General features: G+C 34.0%; 1 protein-coding gene across 7 annotated transcripts in view; it reads right to left on the bottom strand.

Annotated features, from left to right (window-relative positions):
- The window catches only part of ARFIP1 (ADP ribosylation factor interacting protein 1), a 102,026-nt gene that overhangs the window by 44,108 nt on the left and 37,198 nt on the right, over window positions 1-20,720 (bottom strand). For 5 of the 7 annotated variants that reach the window (XM_059373877.1, XM_059373860.1, XM_059373905.1 and 2 more), the window contains 3 exons: window positions 9,829-9,937; window positions 4,829-4,924; window positions 3,144-3,256 (listed from right to left, as the gene is read on the bottom strand). In XM_059373877.1, the coding sequence (XP_059229860.1) occupies window positions 3,144-3,256; window positions 4,829-4,924; window positions 9,829-9,937 (318 nt within the window). The remainder of the gene's footprint in view (window positions 1-3,143; window positions 3,257-4,828; window positions 4,925-9,828; window positions 9,938-20,720) is intronic. The other 2 variants (XM_059373870.1, XM_059373912.1) reach the window with 2 other exon arrangements.

The raw sequence follows: 20,720 nt of genomic DNA, 5'->3' as shown, positions 1-20,720 counted from the left end.
TCAAGAGTCGTAAGCTCTACTGACTGAGACAGCCAGGTGTCCCTCTTCTTTTAGTTGCAACATCCCAGTTAAGCTGTGATGAAAAAAATTTTCAGTTAAAAATAATCATTCTGAGGAGAATGAAAACTCCTTCATATAGTATTATGCCACCTGTGCTACATTTTAAAGGCTGGTCAATTTCATTAACACAAACATAAAAAGGCTGGATGTGGTATGTTACCATATAAGAGATAAATATGGGATCTTAATAATGATTCAACTTGGGGTGCCTGGTTGGCTCAGTACGTTAAAGCCTCTGCCTTCAGTTCAGGTCATGATCCCAAGGTCCTAGGATCAAGCCCTGCATCAGGCTCTCTGCTCAGCAGGGAGCCTGCTACCTCCTCTCTCTCTGCCTGCCTCTCTGCCTACTTGTGATCTCTGTCTGCCAAATAAATAAATAAAATCTTTAGAAAAAAATGATTCAACTCAGATTACTGTAGAAGTAGCCAAAAAACAGGGAACAGATAATAAGTATATAGGAAAAAAGGAGGGAACAAGGGAAACATGAACTAAGGGACATAAGAGGAAGGCTCAAATGAACAAAATCTTACATTCTGTAATTTGTAATAGTAAGACTTGGTTCAGAAATAAGGCCTGTACTTTTTTTAAGGTGGTAGTTATTTTTATTAATTAATTAATTATTTTTTAAAAAGATTGTATTTATTTATTTGAGAGAGAGAGACAGAAAAAATGAGAGGGGGGAGAGGTAGAGAGAAAGGGAGAAGCAGACTCCCCACTGAGCAGGGAGCCTGACATGGGGCTCAATCCTACAACCCTGACCTGAGCTGAAGCAGACACGTAACTGACGGAGCCACCCAGGAGTCCCTAATTAATTATTTTTATTTATCTATTTTTAAGATTTTTATTTATTTATTTGACAGAGATAAAGAGACATCCAGAGAGGAGATCAGACAGGGGGAGTGAGAGGGAGAGAAGCAGGCCTCCTGCAGAGCAGGGAGCCGGATACAGGGCTCGATCCCAGGACCCTGAGATCATAACCTGAGCCTAAAGCAGACACTTAATGACTGAGCCACCCAGGAACCCCACTAATTAATTTTTTACAAAAGTAGTACCTACAGCCAATGTGGGGCTCGAACTCACAATCCCAAGATTAAGAGTCGCATGTTCTATCAACTGAGACAGCTAAGGACTGCATTCTTTAGGTTTCAATGTGTGATCACAGAATGTTACTAGTTAGAAGCAAATTTCATGAGTAAATGAACAAAGGAATGGTTGAATAAATACATTTAATAAATAAATGAATGAAGCTCAGTTTGGTATGAAAGACAAATATGTGAAATGAAAGGGAGCAAAAAGAAATTCCAAGTAGTAGGCAAATATAGTCACATGAACAAAGTTATAGATGTATGAGATACCATAGTTTGTTTAGGATATCTCTGGATAAGATTTGGTATGGATCACTGGTGGGAAAGAGAAGCAATAGGGGAAAATGTTGGGAAGGTAGGTGGGTCAGATCCATGTCATTCTAAGACAACAGAGATCAAATGAACACTTTAAAGCAAGGGTGAACCTTGCTGCAGAATATGTAGCAAGAATATGCAAGCTAGCATAGGCAAGCTAGACTGCAGAATATGCAGTCTAAGAGATTTTATCAGGAAGCTATTTCAGTAATGTGAGAGTAACAAAGACATGGACAATGGCTGTGAAAAAGCAACGGAGAAAAAGGGATAAAGTAAAATATTAAGGAGCCAGAGTCTACTTAATGATAATAGATATGTGGCATCAATGAGAAGATGAAGTAGAAATTTGGATATATGGGTGAACTGTTGTGATATGAGAGAATACAAAGGGAGAGACAATACATGGAATAAAAGAATCCAGATCCTTGATAACAAAAGGAGCAATAATTAAATACAATGTCCTGAATGAGAACAGTCTACACTGGGACCATTTTTTAACAACTATCATTGGCATTTCTAGGGCTACAGTGGCATGAGGAAAACAATTTTGAGAAAGCCTCAATGAGCATGTTTCAGGGCACTTTTATCATGTTAAGAAAACCTGTACTTTTGTAGATGATTTCAGATATTCTGAAAGTATTAACTGAAAAAATAAATTTACTTCTGTATTACTCTTGAGAAGACAAAGACATGTGCTCTGTATAAAAATACAGACCATTGCTGCGTTATAAACTACTACATCCACAAACAATTCACAAATGTAGACTGTTATGGCCAATGCTCTAACTTGAGTAGCTAGGGTTTTCGCCCACATCAATGTTCTTTAAACTATTTTTTTAAAAGATTATTTATTTATCTGAGAGAGAGAGCATGATTGTGACTGGGGGAGGAGCAGAGGGAGAAGGAGAGAGAGAATCTCAAGCAGACTGTGCATAGAGCTCAGAGCCTGACGTGAGACTCTATCTCACCACGCCAAGATCATGACCTGAGCTGAAATCAAGAGATGAACACTTAACTGACTGAGCCACCGAGGTGCCCCTAACTGTTATTTAAACTGTTTTGTCCCTGTTAGGATTCAAAGGTCCTAAGTGGCTCTGTGGCTTGAGCTATTTGTAATACATCAAAAATACTATGGCTTAAATAATTTGCTTATTTGTTTTACAGAGGCCATAAAAAAGAATAGTCACCAATTATTCTGAAGCAATGCAACTAACAACATCAATACATTGTTGAAGTTTAACTCTTTGCAATGTGGTGCTGTCTGTACAGTTAATGCTTAATTATTACAATAAGATCAGAGAATTCCAACTCTGAAAAATGACTATAACTCTGACATTCAGTTGCTGTAAGGTATCAAGAAGAGGAGGTAGGGATAGACAAGTCTATAGCAGTTCTACAGGTAAACATATTCCAAGGTAATATATTTCTTCTTCAATTATGTTCTATGAATTAATAAGCATTTCTGTAGCCTTTTTACTCTTTTGCTACTGACTTTTGAAACTACATTTATTCAAAGATCAATAAGACAAAATACTTCACTTTCTAATTTTATTTTTATAGTTAGATGGCATTATTCTCTCCTATAATTTCATATAATTGCAAATAATTTGCATAACATACAATTTGCATAAGAATGAAAATTCTTAGAGCTAGTCAGGGTGGAAACATTAAAAAAATACAAACCTTATAGGTGTTTAGACTCCATTTTCTAACAAGCTCTAACTTTTCCATTGCAGGATTTTTTATTTCATCTGCTAGAATAACTGGTCCACTTTTGGTTTGTGTTCTCTGGCCACCTGCATGATCATAACAGAAGACAAAACACAAACTAGATAAAGACAAGAAGGGAAAAAAACCCAAACCACAGATGCTATTCAAATTAAACTACTTATACACTTAAAAAGGTTTCCACAAAGTGAAGGACTAGAACTTTCTGGAATAATTGAGGACAATTTTCAAACACTTAAAAAATATTTCTGCCAATTAAACACAAATGCTTTGTGGTTTGTCTATCATCTTAAAAAAAAAAATGCTGCAACCAGCCTTCTCTTCTAAATAAGCTCTTTACTTCTAGAAATCAAAATTTCCACAATTACTCTTACAACCTAATGACCCTAAAAAAAACTGTGTCAGTAAAAATCTGGAAAGGTTATGTACTCTTCACAGTGATCTCCTTTCATCATATGATGTAGAACAGAGCAACAAGAGGTTACTATAATTTTGGAGGATTTAAAAATGTAATTCAAATTTCAAATAGTCATTAAAAATACCTTACCACCAGTATGAAAGGCTAGGCTAAAACAAGACCTACACTGTACCTCCTGTTTTTTTTTTTTTTTTCCAAGACCACCCACCCTCCTGCAAAAAGCCATAATTAATAAAGGCAGTATAAAGCCCTGACAATGTATTGCTCCAACAATTAGGAAATTATGACATAAAAGCAACTTTATATATTGTTTCTATAGTAAAATATTTTTCATAGAAGAAAAGAGTTAAGTGCTTATGATACTAATGACTTAGAGTAAAAACTTCATAATAATTTGAAAACAACAATGAAATAAGGAGAAGAGAAAAAGTCCTAAAAAATGGCTTTTAAAGTCAGAGCAAAAATTTCTCTTCTCACTTACTCCTACAGTCAGACCAGCCTTTGCCACAACTTTACCACAAGCCTAAGATCAAGAATGGTATATTAAAATCAAATACATTTAAGATTTATAAAATTGTCATAGAAACAAAATACAGAATGTTAACATTTCATATGTTAAAAATAAATGTGTTGTTCAAATTTTTCCTGTTTTTATAGGTCAGTAATATTAAAGTATAGAGCAAATTCAATGCAAAGAAATACATTTTCCCCAAGTACTTTTCACTGCATAATTGGTAAATTACATATCATTTTGCTGCAATCTGCAAGCTATCTGTAAACTGTAATTGAAAATAGGAAGACACAACATTTTCCACTTGACCCATTCCAAATAATGAACAAGCCAACTGTTGAAGGCTCTTTTTTTGTTTAACTGAAAACAAGAGAGCAGAGCTGCAAAGCTGAGAGGATCAAGTAAGTTACTCTACATTTTTCCAAAGTTGAGAAAGCGTGATGTAAAATGAATCCAATTTTACAATGTTTTTTAATCTCAAAGTGAATTACACTTCATGTTTAAGATACATAGTTAATAACACTGAAAGGCCAGAAAAATAGGTATGCCTAGAAAGATTATTTCCATTATTGTTAAAAAAAAGAAGCAGCCACCAAGAAAAGGCAGAATTACACACACCTATGAATATAAAGCAAGGGATTACGAAACTGAGGGAATTAGTTTAGTTTCAGAAGTAGCAAGAGGGTTTTATCCAATCAGTGCAGTGAATACCTGCAGGAACAATTAAATCACTTCCTTGTTGAGCCAGTCGACTAGCTGCAACCCTGCTAGGAGACATAACAGATGGCAATGGTGGTGCCGGGGAACCTGGAAAGGGTAGACATTTAACTGTGAAAATCCTCTTTCTTCTCTACATACCACACATTTTGAATCTTGGTTTACTGACACTGCCCTTAAAATATTTTAAAAATTGGGTTAAAAACTGGAATTAATATATTTGCTTTCTTGCAGGAAGGGACTAAAAATAAATGGATGCGACCAGGTGGAGTTCTTGCATAAACTTTTCATGGAAGTGTTGAAACCAAACAAAACACGTGTAACTATAAGAAGAAACTTGGCAAGGTCACATCTAAACACGACTTTACCTGGACTCTGCTATTTCCAAATGGATTAACAGAATGTGATTAAAGTTCCATAGCTGAACGATTTAAAGTTTAAGTAAATATTTTATAACCTGCTACTCCTACATTCAAAGGAAAGCTCTTTAAGTAGATAAACAAGGTATGTAATAATGCATCAAACTTAGAATTCACAAATTGTGAACTAGTCACAGTGTTCACAGAAATTGTAGTCCAAAACTTCTCATCATAAAGGCAACAGCACAAAGTGTAGATCACTGCTACTCCTAGTGTGGATGCAGAGGACCTATAACAGGAATTTCCCGAGAGCTCATTAAAAATGCAAAAACTCAGGTCCAGTCCTAGACCTACTGAATTAGGATCTGCATTTTCACAAGATGCTTAGGTGATCTGTATGTATTCTGAAGTTTGAGAACTGATGATGTAGAGTGCAATAGCATATTCTACTTAATCATATGAATGAAGCTTTTAAAACATAGCTGGGACGCTGCATAAGATCTACTGATCATCCAGGGGTATCTGTAGGTTTTTGTTCATATTTTTTACAGTTTTACCTTTTTTATTCAATTGTTTTTATTTATTAAACAAAAAAATCTATACATCTATAGATGTTGTTTTTATTTATTAAACAAAAAATTGTTTTTATTTATTAAACAAAAAAATCTATACATCTATATATTAAACAAAAAAATGTATACATTTCAGGTGTACAGTGGGATGTTTTCACGTATGTATACAAACTAATATATCCATCACTTCTTTTGGTTATTTTTCCGTGGATACTTGAGATCTATTCTATTAGCAAATTTCAAGTATACATACAGTATTTATTAACTATAGATACCATGCAGTACATTAGGCATTTGTGGTATTTAAAAGGCCACTCAAGATTATTCTAAAACTCAACTAAGAGAATCATAGGAAAAAACAATTTTTGAATGAAACACAATTGAATTTTAAATTCTTAACTCTGTATTTGAAATTCTGGCTCTATGTGCCACATAGTATCAGGAATATCCTAGCAAATTAATTAACATCCCTGAGGCTTAGTTATCTACAAAGTGAGAAAACCGACTATCCAACATTGTTCTAATGTCTGGCATTAAACAAAAGAAAGCCACATAACTTCAATTGCTTTCTTTATTTTAAATTCTGAAGTCTGTACATCTTTAAGGGATGATAATTAAAAGTTGAAAAACTTAATATCCTTCCACATTTAGCTGAGAATATTTTCAAGTCTGTAAGATACTTTTATTTCAACTACACTCTCTCCCAGTTCCCTAGAAATCATATAATGAATCAAATTCATAATTTAAATGTTCTAATAGGATAGAAATCAAGATCAAATATCTTTACTTAGAATTCGTAATAATTGGTTACATCCCAGATATACTCAGTTCTGATGGAGAAATAGTGATCAGTTTTAGTAATATGAAAACTAATTTGAACTAGACCTAACATTAAAATCCAAACATACAATAGACCTAAATAGACTGGCACTACCTTTCAAAGTGAGAAATATTTATCTCTTTAAATCTGTTGAATTTAAAACTAGAAGGGATGACAGAAATCAACTAAGCCTGACTTAAACTATAGGAGAAATAAAACCCAGAGGGGTTAAAACAGCTTATCAGAGACTCAGATGCTGAATTCACACCCTAAAATCTTAATTATTAAATTCAACACAGAAAACAGTTACTTATTGTGTTAGAAGGCATTTTAATAGGTTATCCAATCTAATCACCATTTTAAACAAAGATTATCACTTCTATCCAAGGCACAAAATGTTAAAAAAAAATACTATAATTCTACTTTTTGATGATCCCAGGAACAAAGTTCTGTTGTTCTAGTTATTATTGTTTATTAATCCTGCATTAGGACTAATCTCATGACACAGAAGGAGATGTGTACAATATATGTAACAAATAATACAGAATCTTCCAAACTATAACAGCAAAAGACATGGTGCCCTGGTAACTCGGTACTTCAGCCTTTTTCTTTTCCTTTCATGGTAATTACTCTTTCTCTGTGTCTTAAACCCCTTAAACCACTAATGTAGGCTAAATTAGTTACTAAAATCATTCACTAATATTCAATAAAAAATAATTCTTAAAAATTGAAAATCTTGCTTATTGACTAAATTTGAGGAATTAGCTCCATTTCACCTTAATAATTTAGGAATTCAGGAATATGAATATACGTAGGTAATGATCAATACCCCACTAAAATAAAACTCAGATATCAAGTATACTTCATTCTAACGAGCTTTGATTTATTCATGATTTCCACTATATGGAAGTAGTAGATTCCAGTATATGGAATTAGTAGATTTTGATACTTCTTGTTGGTAGGCCAAACTTAAGTATAAATTCTCCTAAATATGTTCTAGAGATGGAAAAGTAAATGGTTAATGTTTTTTGAAGCAACTGTTTAAGTAATAAAATCATTATTAAGTTATTATTCAGTCATTTTTTCAGAGACCTAAAACAGCCCCAACTCATTTAAGTTTTTTTTCATAAGACCAACTTCAAAATTTTAATCATATGCTTTTTCTCATGTTCATTCCAATTTATCTGTAAATGTTTTAAAACAAAGACACTTAAAACAAGTACAACTTTTTTGAAAAAAAACAAAACAAAACAACCAAAAACTACACCTTTCTAATAAATAATTAATCTGCATAAGGCAGAATGATTCTTTTTAATATACTGATCAACAATAGCTTATGTTAAAAAATTATATAAAGCCAATTCAAAGAGACATAAATTATTCATGAAACTTTTTATTCCACGTTGAAGGACTAGGCTATATCAATAAGCAAGTGAAACTGATCAGCATTTCCATGCTTATACACAACAGTTTAAATGGTCAGTTGGTTTCAATCATTGTATACTACTACTCTACTTAAGGGGAAAAAGATTAAACTAAATGTCAGTTAAATAATCATTGAGAATATTTAACACATCTTAATAGTAAAAGCATTTTTTACATTCTCTATTGACATTTAAATTTGAAAATTGGTGACTGATCCAAAAATGGTGTCATATTATGCACGCCTTTTATCCTTTAAGCACTCATAATTTAAGGCACTTTCAAAATCAAAGTTATCCCCAAGAGAAGATATGCTAGCCAGAATGCTACAAAATGATTAGTGAGATATTGACATGTAAGCTACCTTTCTGCCGTTTTATTTTTCTGAACCTAAGAATGAAAAGGGGGAAAAATGATGTCACTAGATAGCCCATTCATTTTACAGCCTAAAGCAGAGGTTGTTATTCTGGATTATTTTAAACACTTATTTGTAGGGCCAATTTAGGAAAAAATATATTTCAAAATAGAAGTTGTTCTGAATCAAGTATTGACTATTAGTATAATAAAAATAAAGACTACTAAGGATTGGAAAGGCACAGAGATTTTTTTTATTTTATGAAATTATAATGAAGTGTTAAAATTAATATACTTCATCAAACATCAAATACAACTACTATTTTAACTATAGCTAAAGAAAGAAAACAATTCATTTTTTTATATCCAAATGTTTACATGGTTTTACTTCCACTCACATGAAAATGAAAAAACACTTGAAAAAGGTGATTATATGCAAGAGTATTAAAAAGGACACAACTTTTCCTTACATTAAAGATAGAACTATATATGAAATGTGTGCAGAAAAGAGTTAACTTAGCAGGTCTGTTTATCTTTAAAGAGACCGTCTTATACAATTGACCCTTGGTTGGCATCTTGGTTGGAAACTTAAATTTTGGGAAGATTCCCTCCATTCCTAGAGCGGTAAGACTGGTTCAATCCTCCTAAACTGTTTATACAAACAATGTGGTTTATGCTAAATGCACGTTTTCCTTTGGGGAGTCTGGAATGTTGGTACATGCTAGGCAGAGGGTGCCTACACAAGCAATCTCCAATAAAGACCCTGGGCACCGAGGCTCCAACAAGCTTCCCTGGTTCACAATAGTTCATGGCATGTTGTCACAGTCTGTTGGGGGAATTAAGCATAATCAATGACTGCTTTCTAATATCCTATGGGAGAAGACCCTTGCAAGTTATGCCTAGTTTTGCCAGACGGCCTCAGGCATCCTTGGCCCTTGCTAATTGTGTTTGCTATACTTTCCCTATAATAATCATCGTCATAAATATGACTATATACTGAGTCCTGTGAGTACTCTCAGCAAATTACTGAATCTGAGGGTGGTTTTGGGAGGCTTCTTACATGGAATGTCTAATAGGAAAAATAAAAGTTGTTTTTCTTTTGCTTTGAAATAGGAAATATGTATGTATATAAAATAATACTGACTTAATAGTTACAAATTTTATAGTTAAAAGCTTAAATAATTTAAATCTGCATTTTTGATAGAATTTTTCAGTTTTTACTTTAGTTTTTTAAAACCAATTCTTTAATAATCAGTGAAATAATGCACATTGATCTATTTATATAAAGAAGACTCCTAAAACAATTCTTAAAATTATTTAAATTGAAGAGAAAAAAATTATGCTTATAAAATCAGTGTTTTATCACAGAGTCAAAGGACTTTATTATGCTTTATTATTAAAGGTAGCTTTTGATGTACTTCTCCCATCCTCCACCCCAGCCATCTTTAAAAATGTGTGGGCTCTTACCTTGAAATGATCCTGCTTCAATAACCCCCTCTTTGGTACTGTCAAAGCCATGAGATGTAATCTGGGTTTCTGAGAGACCAAGTCCAGCTGGTAATGAACGCTTCAAATCCTTGGCAACATTTGAATAAAAGAGAAAATCTTCATAAAAAATCTCACACCACAGGGCAGTCAGCATAAGGGTGTCCTTAACTCACATCTTAAACTATTTTTTCTCTACTATATAGAGAACGCTGTTGTGGCATTCTATAATGATGTATATAACCAGCAGCAAACTCAGCAAGATTTGCTGTCAAATACAAAATACTTCCATTATTCTAGAACTAAGCAGCAGGCAGATACCAAAATTCAATTTTCAAATTCCTAAGCTACTGATACCTCAGAAAAATAATTTTAAAGAACAGAATTAAGATGACTAAAAAATCTGTCTATTATGTAAAAACTAATGTCTAATAAAATCATGATGAGCCTGGCTAATGGTCAGTAAAAATGAATCATTCACTTGCCTATTAATTTTCCTTTGATTTCAAGGTTAGTTAGGTAAGCAAGGCTCTTGGATTTCAATCAGGGTGAGGTAAAGGAAATTTTCTGCTATTTAAATTTATGTTAAACACTCATATTAGTCGACCCAAATGCAAATTAGCTTCTAACTGGAACTTAACAGTAATAAATATAAATATAAAAAATAAATAATAAAATAAATATCCACACTCTGTTTTAACAGTTAAAAAAACAGAATGCTAAGAAACACTTCTAAAAGTCCTTTTTTCCTCTGGCTTGGATATGAGGAATTACCCAATTTTCATAATCAGAGTCTATGAATGGATTCCACTGGTTTCCCACAATACTGATAAATGATGCACTAAAACAAAAATATGTCTTTGAAATCCTTTCTTAATATGGTAATATTAAAGAATATTAAGAACTGTACATAATGTACAGTTATAATATGAAAACTCAGACTAACATTTTAAATTTTCTAATTGGCAGAGTCTAAATTTTTAAAAAAGATTTTATTTATTACTTATTTATTTGAGAGAGAAAAAGAGAAAGGGAAGAGAGGGGAGAGAGAGAGGGAGAATCTTAAGCAGACTCTGTGTGGAGCCGGACAGAGGACTCGATCTCACCACGGTGAGATCATGACCTGAGCTGAAAACAAGAGTTGGACACTTAACTGACTGACGACCCAGACTCCCTAGCAAAGTCTAAATTTAGCAGATACATAACTGGCAAGTGCTGGGAAGGGTTTTTCTTGAGAAACTCATTTTGCCTAGGCAATTATTTGATTGGTATGATAGGCCCTGATTTAGTAACTAATGAAGTCAATTCTCATCTTATCAAACAGCATTTGACTTACCAAATTTATCACTTATCAAACAGTATTTGACATAGGTAATTAACTGTTCTCTCCCTGTTGTACTTTCAACCCCCCAGCTAACTTCAGACATTCCTGACTTTCCTTTTACAGTATCTGTTATGTTCCACTGTCTCCTTTGCTGATTCCTCCTCATCTCCCCAACCTCCAAATTCTGAAGTGCCCCAGGGTTCAGTCAGAGGACTTTTTCTCCTATAGCCACTTCTTGGGTGATCTAATTGATTCTTCTGGCTTTAAAAACCATCTATACCTCGACAACTTCCAAATTTAGGTGTCTTACTTGGGTCTCTCTTTAACTCCAATATATCCGATTATATACTTGCTATTTCAACTTGGATATTAAATATGCATCTCAAACTTAATGTGTCCAAACTGACTGATTCCACAGTAAATCCCCAACTCCCAACAGACAAAACAAAATAATATTACCTACATTTTCACTCCTTTCAGTTAACCGCATCTCTACTATCAAAATCTTAGCCCAAATCTTTTGATTCTCTCTTATGTCCACATCTAAACCATTAGCAAATACTATCAGATCTACTCTCAAAATATATCGAGGATCAAACCAATTCTTACCACTTCCACTGCTACCACTTTCATCTAAGCAAGCATCATATTTCAACTGGATTACTTCAACGGTCTTTTAATTGGTCTCCCTGCTTCTATCCAAGACCATTAAATCCACACATCAACCAAAATTACCCCACATGAAAACTCTACAACAGCCTCCCATCTCATTTGAAGAAAACCCAGACTGTTAAATTCTCTCTAGGCATTACATGATTTGACTTAATCTCCTACCAGAATGAACCTTAGCTGCCGCACAGTTATGTCAAAAACAATAAACCTATGTATGTTTCAGAGCCTTGTACTTCCTCTTCCACACCCCCTAACCCTGAATGCTTTCTTACCAGACATCTACAGGGCTTGCTTCTCTAGTGAGAGAAGCTTTCCCCCAACAACATATAAAATAGCTCTCAGGGAACCTGGGTGGCTCAGTCGGTTAAGTGGCCAACTCTTGATTTCGGCTCAGGTCATGGTCGCAGGGTCAAGGGCTTGAGCCCTGTGTTGGGTTCCACGCTCAGCAGAGAGTCTGCTTGAAATTCCCTCCACCTGCTCCCCCCTCTAAAATAAATAAATCTTAAAAAAAAAAAAAAAGTAGTAAATAAAATAGCAACTCTCACAACCTTACACTGGAACTCCCTATTCTGCTCACTATGGGAAGTTTTATACTTCCCATAGCAGGCATCACTCAGTATTTGTATTATTTTTATCTCTTCTCTCTATATACTGTAAGCTTCATGAAAGCAGGGATGTTGCTTATTTTGTTTACTGCTGTATGTTTAGCACCTGAAATAGTGCCTGAGATACAGACATTCACTAAATATTTGTTGAATGAATAAATGAATTTGTTGAAAGGACTTGTGATTCAAAACCATATAGATTAAGAAGCTGCTATAGCAATAGGTTTATTTTTAAATTTAATGAGTATTTGCTGACTCTAGCTGTATGCTAGACCTTCGAGGCAAAGAAAAAGGTTAAGGTACAGTCCTTGCCTCATCAGAGAGACAAGAATCACAAATATTAATATAAAAGTTAAACTTGTTGCCAAAGTAAAGACAAGAGGTATCTCAGGAATTCAGAAGAGGGACTAAACTATGAGGGCCAAATAGGAAAAGAGAAAGTACTGCTTGAGCTCTGGAACATAAAGGATTTATTTATTTTTAAAAAAATACATTCAATAAATAAATAAATATTAAAAAAAAATTCATTTTCCCAACATTTAATGAACACCAATAACAGCCCCTGCTCTAGCTAGAGTCAGAGCAGTGTAGAAACAGTCTCTGCCCAAATTAGACTCACATGGGGGAAGGAAGGGGAAGGAGCCCGATAAACAAATAAATGTATGTCAATAAAAGTGCTGTAAGTAACAAGTAGTAAGTTAAGTTTGTTTTTTTTTAAGGCAGGGTAAGAGAGATACAGAAGGAAGGGCATCAAATGCTACTTTGGGTGAGCAGATTCCTGGAAGCAGTGTTTGGGAGTGAACCATGTGAGCTTTAAGACACAATTCCCTTACCCAATGTATGATCTGCAAATATTTTTTCCCCATTCTGGTAGTTGCCTTTTAATTTTCTTCATGGTGTTCTTTGAAGCACAAAAGTTTTAAATTTTGATTAAGTCCAATTTATCTATTTTTTCTTTTGTTGCTTATGTTTTTGGTGTTGTATCTAAGGAACTCAAGTGCTTAATCCAAAGTCATAAAGATTTATATCTGTTTTTATTCTAAGAATTTTATAACTATAGTTCTTATATTTAAATCTTTGATTCATCTTAAATTTTTTTAAGAGTTTATTTTTAAGTTAGCTCTTCACCCAACATGGGGTTCAAACTCACAATCCTAAGATTAAGAGTTGCATGATCCACTGACCAAGCCAGCGAGATGCCCATTCAGTTAATTTCTGAATATGGTGTGAGGTCTGCATTCAACTTCATTATTTGCATAAGGATATCCAGTTGTCCCATTTCTTAAAGACTATCCTCTCCTCATTGAAAACTTTTGCCACCGTTGGTGAAATTCAACTGAACACAAATATAAGGATCTATTTCTGAACTCTCAATTCTGCTCCACTGGCCTGTATCTTCCTTATGTGAGTACCATACTGTTTGATTAATGCAGCTTTGTAGTAAGTTCTAAAATCAGTGGGCTCTAAGACTGTTTATCTTTTTCAAGACTTTTTCTGGATCTCGTGATTTTACATATGACCAGTTTGTCGATTTCTATAAAAAAACAGGATTTGATAGAAATTATGTTGAATATGATCAATTTGGTGAGCACTGGCACTTTAATAAGTTAAGTCTTCTGATCCATAAACATGAGATGTCTTTCCACTTAACTTAGATTTTTAGTTTTTTTCAATAGTGTTCTACAGCTTTCAGTATATAAGTCTTGCACATATTCCTGAGTACTGAAATTTTTTCCTTAATTTTGTTTTTGCATTATTTATTTTTTAAAAATAAATTGGGTTTTGCAATAATGCTCTTGTATCTCACAACTTTGCTGAACTTACTGGTTCTAATAATTTGTGTGTGAGTATATGTGTGTGTATTCCTTAGGAGTTTCTATATATAAGACCACATTGTTTGTAAACAGAAATAGTTTGATCTCTTCCTTCCCAATCTTGATGCCTTTCATTTCTATTGTTATTCTCTGTATCTTATACATTTTCTGTCAATACTCTTTTATATCTAATATTTAATAAAAACATTAAGAAATAGTGGTTAAAAATTATGCACACTCAGCATCCAGAGTTTTTCATTAGCAAAACCAAAAGAAACTGCTATATAAACCAATGCAGGTGACAGGTATACCCCAAAATAGAAAACCAATTAACATTAACTTTACCGAGGACATCTCTTTGAATTGGCCTTAAAAAGGGTATCTATTCCAATATATTATCCAAGCAAAGCTATAACAATTTTTTTCTTAATTTTAAAAGTCTTATTGCTAATCATTATGGGGACAAAAAACCCCATAAAATAACAGCACAAAAACACAATAATAAATACAAGTCAGCTGCAAACATTTATTCTTGCTTTCTTCTTCCTAATTAGAATTCCCTATGCAATTATCTTTTGAATTTATTATGGCATATTTTAAAGATGTTTATCAATAGCAAAGACTCTTAAATCACTTTTTAAAGACTGTCATAGTCTCATCAAGAACCAACTATTGCTAGAAACATGAAAAATCTGGAAAGATAATTCAGACAGACTTTATTGGAATACCAGCTTTCCTAGTTAGTAGCTATGTGAATCCTAGACAAGTACTTAAAAACTTTCTTAGTCTGTTTGCTCAGCTGTAAAAAGAGTCTAAAAGTTACCTCAGAGTTCTCTGACACCTGTGAAAATCAGGTGAGATAATTAATATAGATAAAGCACCCCACAGTTAATGTTAGGCATCCCTCTCCCTCACTACAATCATCATTACAACCAATTAATGTTATCGCTAATTACAGTGAAAAACATTTCTTGAACACTTACAATGTGCTAGGAATTGTTCTAAGTACTTTAATGTATAGGCAGTCCTCACTTTGCATTCCAGTGTAGGACTGTAAAAATGATCCAGCAAGCTGAACCTGTGCAAAGTGATTTATGGAAAATATTGATTATTCCACAACCTTCAAAAATTCGTCACAATGTTAAAGCTCCTTCCTTGTTTATGTTAATCAGTGAGCCTTCACTAAATTCTTCCGGATCAAATCCAGAGTCTCTCCAGCAATGGCAGTGTCAATCAATATCCCTATAGTCAGCTATTTCTTCCAAAACTCCATCTAGGTTTGACTGATTTTCACTTTTTTCAGTGTTATCATTTTTCATTTGTTTGATGCACTTCCATCTTTATTCCACCCATTCCCTTCTGATCATCCACATTTGGAAAATGTCACATGGATTTATGATGAGACAAGAAGGTAATACTACCACATAGTTTGCCGTTTGTAAAAACCGAGTAACAGATATGCAGCGACCGATTACCAAGACTTTGAAAGAAGTGACATGATTAGTCGATAATCATGATTCACCTCTGTTATTCACATAATGATTTATGGACTCTAGTGCTAGCAGTGAAGAGTGTCCTTTATCTAATTATAGTTAATATACCAGGGAGACTTAAATCTGAGCTGTGTTGTTGGGAGACTGCCATCATTTAATTAAAATGTGGTAAAAGAAAATCTATATAAAATCTGTTTCATCTTGATAATACTGCTAAGTGGTACTATCACTACTGTTCTACAGATGAAAAAACTGGGACACAAAAATGTGTCATTTAGTCACTAACTAGTAATATAGTTAGGCTAGGCTTTAAGAAACAATATTAACTGTAATGTATAGTAAATGTAAATAACTACAAGCAGTTTACTGGAGACTTAGAATTTATTTTAGCTCCTATGTTTTCTAAAAGATTTAAAGAAATGCCTTTTAAAAATCATTATTTCACAATCTGCTGAAGTTTAAACACTAAAGCAAATACACTCTCAACTTGTAATTTCCTAAGAGTACAAAAGAAATTAATTGTTTCATTTCTTTTTATTTCCTAATGTCACTTAAAACTTCTTTGTCACAGGACAAAATCCTTTTCATTTAAATTTAGAATTGAAAAGAAAAATCATTACACTCAGATTTATTTCCTATTTTTAAACCAAATCTCTGAGTCTGTTCATTTCATGGAATAAATGATCTTTACCTTTCCAGTTTATTTTTTAAATATACTAAATCAATAGTTTCTAGTTTTAAATATTAATAATCCTTTTATTCATATTTACATTAAAACCAGACAATCTTTTCTCTCTGAAAGACAAATATACCACTTACAAAATAAATACTGTCAAACTACCAAGACATTTTTTATACTTTTCAAGTCTGGTCATTAAGGTCAACCTATTTTTGGAATGGTTTCCTTGAATGCTGCCTTGCTCACAGTCTTGATAACTTTTTGGCTCTAAGAAAATAAGTATCAAAGACACTCTTCAAAATCTGAAGAATAAAAAAGCACACGGCGGGGGTGGGGGTGGCTCAGTGGCTCAGTTGGTTAAGCATCTGCCTTTGGGTCCTGGGATCGAGTCCCACATCAGGCTCCTATCTCAGCAGGATAGCTGCTTCTCCCACTCCCTCTGCCTACTGCTCTCCCTACTTGTGCTCTGTCAAATAAATAAATAAATTCTTAAAAAAAAAAAAAAGGCACATGAAAACAAAATAAAAATGGCATACAGGTTCAGGGCAGTTGTGTTTGCTGTGTTCTTGGAACTTCTCTGGAAAGAACATTACTCATTTGAATCATCTGTCCAGTCACAAAGCATGGTGTAAATTCCCAGGAAAGAGATACAGCAGTAGTAGTTGGTAAGAAGTTACACAGTAAACATGATATCTCTGATTATCTAAGTTTTCAAGAAGTTAGAGGGATGCCTTCTGTCTTCTCATGCACCGCCTCTGGAAGACACAACTAGTTTTCTGAGGATATTACATCTCACTCAGACCCCTCCCAATTATCTCTTAGGCATCTTTTACTCAATAAACAAGAGTTCTTCCAGAAAAAAAACCTTTATGTAAAACAGCTGTGAAATCTGACAAGCACTAAGGCCTTTCTATGCCTAAACCATCACTAACAGAAGGAACCTAACCACAAGTGTTACAAATGGGTCCATTCAGATTCTGAACAGAATTATCAATTTGATAGTTGTCTAGCAGTTGAATGTAACACAAAGTGATATGGGGTTATGTGAGAGGAACGTAGAACTTGTGAGGTTAACACTCTGTACTTTATGAGCTTGTTGACTATTTTTGTTTTTTTTTTTGTAAAATACATACTAAGTAATATAATTTAGCCTCATAACTCACAAAAACCTAAAATGTGCTTTTACATGATTCTTAATTTCTTTTTTAAAGTGACTCAGTTATAAAGCTGTGCCTTGCTTAGTAACTTTTAAAGTATCTGCTACTGCATTTACCCTTACGGTTTCCAGAGTGGATTTCAGCAACAATGAGCCCACTATACCCAACAACATAAAATCCCTAATTTGCATTTTTATGTCACAGACATTCAAGCCAAAGTTTAGGACTTAGCAAAATCACGCTTAATTATAAAATAAAATGGAATAAATATAAAGTTAACTTTCTATTAAAGCATTAGGTTAATATGCAGCATTTAATATTTTAAAAACAAATTTTCAAACAATTAAGCTAAAACAATAAATATAATGCTTTTGGTAAAAACATTATATTTGGTAAAAAAGTTTCATGTACATTTTAAGTTCTTTTGAGGATACAAAATAGTATTTGTAGTGACAGATTCCATATAATGGGAAGGGGTGCTGATTTTTTCTTTCTTTCTTTCTTTCTTTTAAGATTTTATTTATTTATTTGACGAGAGAGATCACAAGTAGGCAGAGAGGCAGGCAGAGAGAGAGGAAGAAGCAGGCTCCCTATAGAGCAGAAAGCCCGATGGGGGCTCGATTCCAGGACCCTCAGCTCTCCACTGATACGTCTAAACTACCAGTTCTCAAACTTTAGTTTGGGTAAGAACCACCTGAGAATGTATTAATAAAACTCAGCTTCTTCTCAGCTGTCCACTATGATCTCATTAAATTGGAGTATGAAGCCAAGGAGCCAGAATTTCAAGTAAGCCAGGTGACGCTGACACAGCTAGTCCTTTGTCTACATTTTAGGAACTCTGCTGTAGAGAACTGTTTTTGCATATTTGTACATTACTGACTCCCATCCCACATTTCCATCCCACATTGTGGGCCGCATTACCTCCCTGCCCTCTTTCCCACCTTAACATGGCCATCTACTTTCTTTTTAGCCAACCTCAAATATTTATTGAGGGCTTTGGCACATCCAGGTTTTCTGCTCTATCCCCAACTCTTACCGTTATTCTGGATGTACCCAATCTTTTGCATGTACTTGGGCACTTTCAGAGAATGCAATGATTCTATGTTCAGTCTGCAATTCTTTCCAAACTGATATATAAGGTCCAAGCTGAGTTTTCATAGCTCATCAAAAACATAGCCTATAATGACACAGTATGTAGTCTGTTGCCTTTTTTTTAAAAAAATACAAACTGTGAAATATTTAAAATGAAATAAAATCTATTGCATGAGCTTGCCTACCTATGTTGATACTGAAAGATGGGTGGTATAATAACAGTCTGTTACTATGTGTATGATTTTTTTTCTCCTTGGTATACTTGTAGGAAGCCCAAATTTGGTAGTTTGACATAGGTTTGGTAATTTGTAGTTGGACAATGGGCCAAAAAAGGTGTGAGGGCAGATAAAAAATAGATTAGATTAATGAAGTACAATCCAACCTATACTTTCATCTCAGATTTCATTAACCTCTTCATCTTAAATTCCTTTCATCTTTCATCCCCCATTCTTCTTAGCCACTGGAATTCCCACGGCCACTCTTTGGGACCTTGTCATTACTCAGGAAGCAATAATTCTGGAATTTTTAAGTCTAATAACTCACTTTTGGTCACAAATTACTGTATCTGTTATTCCACTTGAACAAGTTAGCAAATCTCCCGACTCATCTATTTTCTCCATTTTATCAACACACACACACAAACACACAAAATCTGTCTCCTCTCTATCTCTCCCACTTCCCCTCTCATTCAGTCAACAAGCGTTTAACAAGAACTTACAGAATCACTATATTTTGATAGTTTTCTGCCTACCCTCTTGGTCTCACCCACTCCCCCTCATGCCCCCTTAAACTAGATTTTAAATAGTACTGAAATTTGATAAGAATATCACTTTCCAACCTCCATCAAAGGAATGCTGAATTCGAAGACTTATCACTGTGGGAACATTCGTATGTATCTACATTCAAAACAACTGCTACTAGAAATCAAAAAAACTTATTCAAGATAGAGTTTGCTTATAAATAAAGACAGAATCTACTATCTATCTTATAGGCACAATATCTTATAATTAGGATAGATAAGGCTTCAGCCCCTCATTAAAAATTGTATTTATTCACATTTTTCTTTTTTAAATAATTTTATTTATTTATTTGACAGACAGAGATCACAAGCAGGCAGAGAGGCAGGCAGAGAGCGAGGAGGAAGCAGGCTCCCTGCTGAGCAAAGAACCCAGTGTGGGGGTTGATCCCAGGACCCTAGGATCATGACCTGAGCGGAAGGCAGAGGCTTTAACTTACTGAGCCACCCAGGCGCCCCTTAGTCACACTTTTAGGTAGAAATTCCAATTAGGTGTTAATACATAAAAGATGTAGATATAATAAACACATATTTAAAAACTTAATTTGTGGTAATAGTACTAAGAATATATTCTCTATTTGAAAACTAAGTATTTGCATGGGTTAAACAATCCTTGAAAAAACATCTGCCATATCTCTGAAAGGGTACATGACACACATTTGGTAAAAACTGGCCTTTGGAAATAGTCCCCATCAAATCAGTGTTGCTACTGATGGAGCTACTAAATTTTTCAGATGTGCGTAATGCAGATGTGTGATACTGAATAATATATAATATGGAGACAAACTGTCATCATATGCTATTCAAACTCTAGGAGAGGATGATTGAAGTAGAAAACATGATACATTTTTTAAGTCCTCCTACTGGAATTCATTCCTTTATTGAGCAACTACTATGAAATCATCAACTGTGCTGTGTGCACACTGTTTCTGCCCTAAAGTTGATTTCAATCTCTTGGGAAAAGCAGATCAGTAAATGGGCAGTTATAGCACTGAGGTGAGGGGAGGAAATATGTCCAAAACAAGCATTCTGACCATTTTTATTCTTATGTTCCTTCCCAAATCTTCTCCAGACTGCTAGAGTTTATTATCCAGACTGATAAGTACAGGGGAATGGAGAAACTACTTAGTTCAATAAAAACCTTAGAACAATAACAACAAAGACCACGTAAACAAAATTTCAAGAGCAATGATGATGATGCATGCTGGGAAATTAAGGACACAAGATGGATGTATCAAGTCT

Source organism: Mustela nigripes, chromosome 1 (genome assembly GCF_022355385.1).
Source record: "Mustela nigripes isolate SB6536 chromosome 1, MUSNIG.SB6536, whole genome shotgun sequence".
NCBI classification, from domain to species: Eukaryota; Metazoa; Chordata; class Mammalia; order Carnivora; family Mustelidae; genus Mustela; species Mustela nigripes.
Note: the sequence above shows the minus strand (reverse complement) of the source record. Positions and strands in the feature narration are given on the sequence as shown.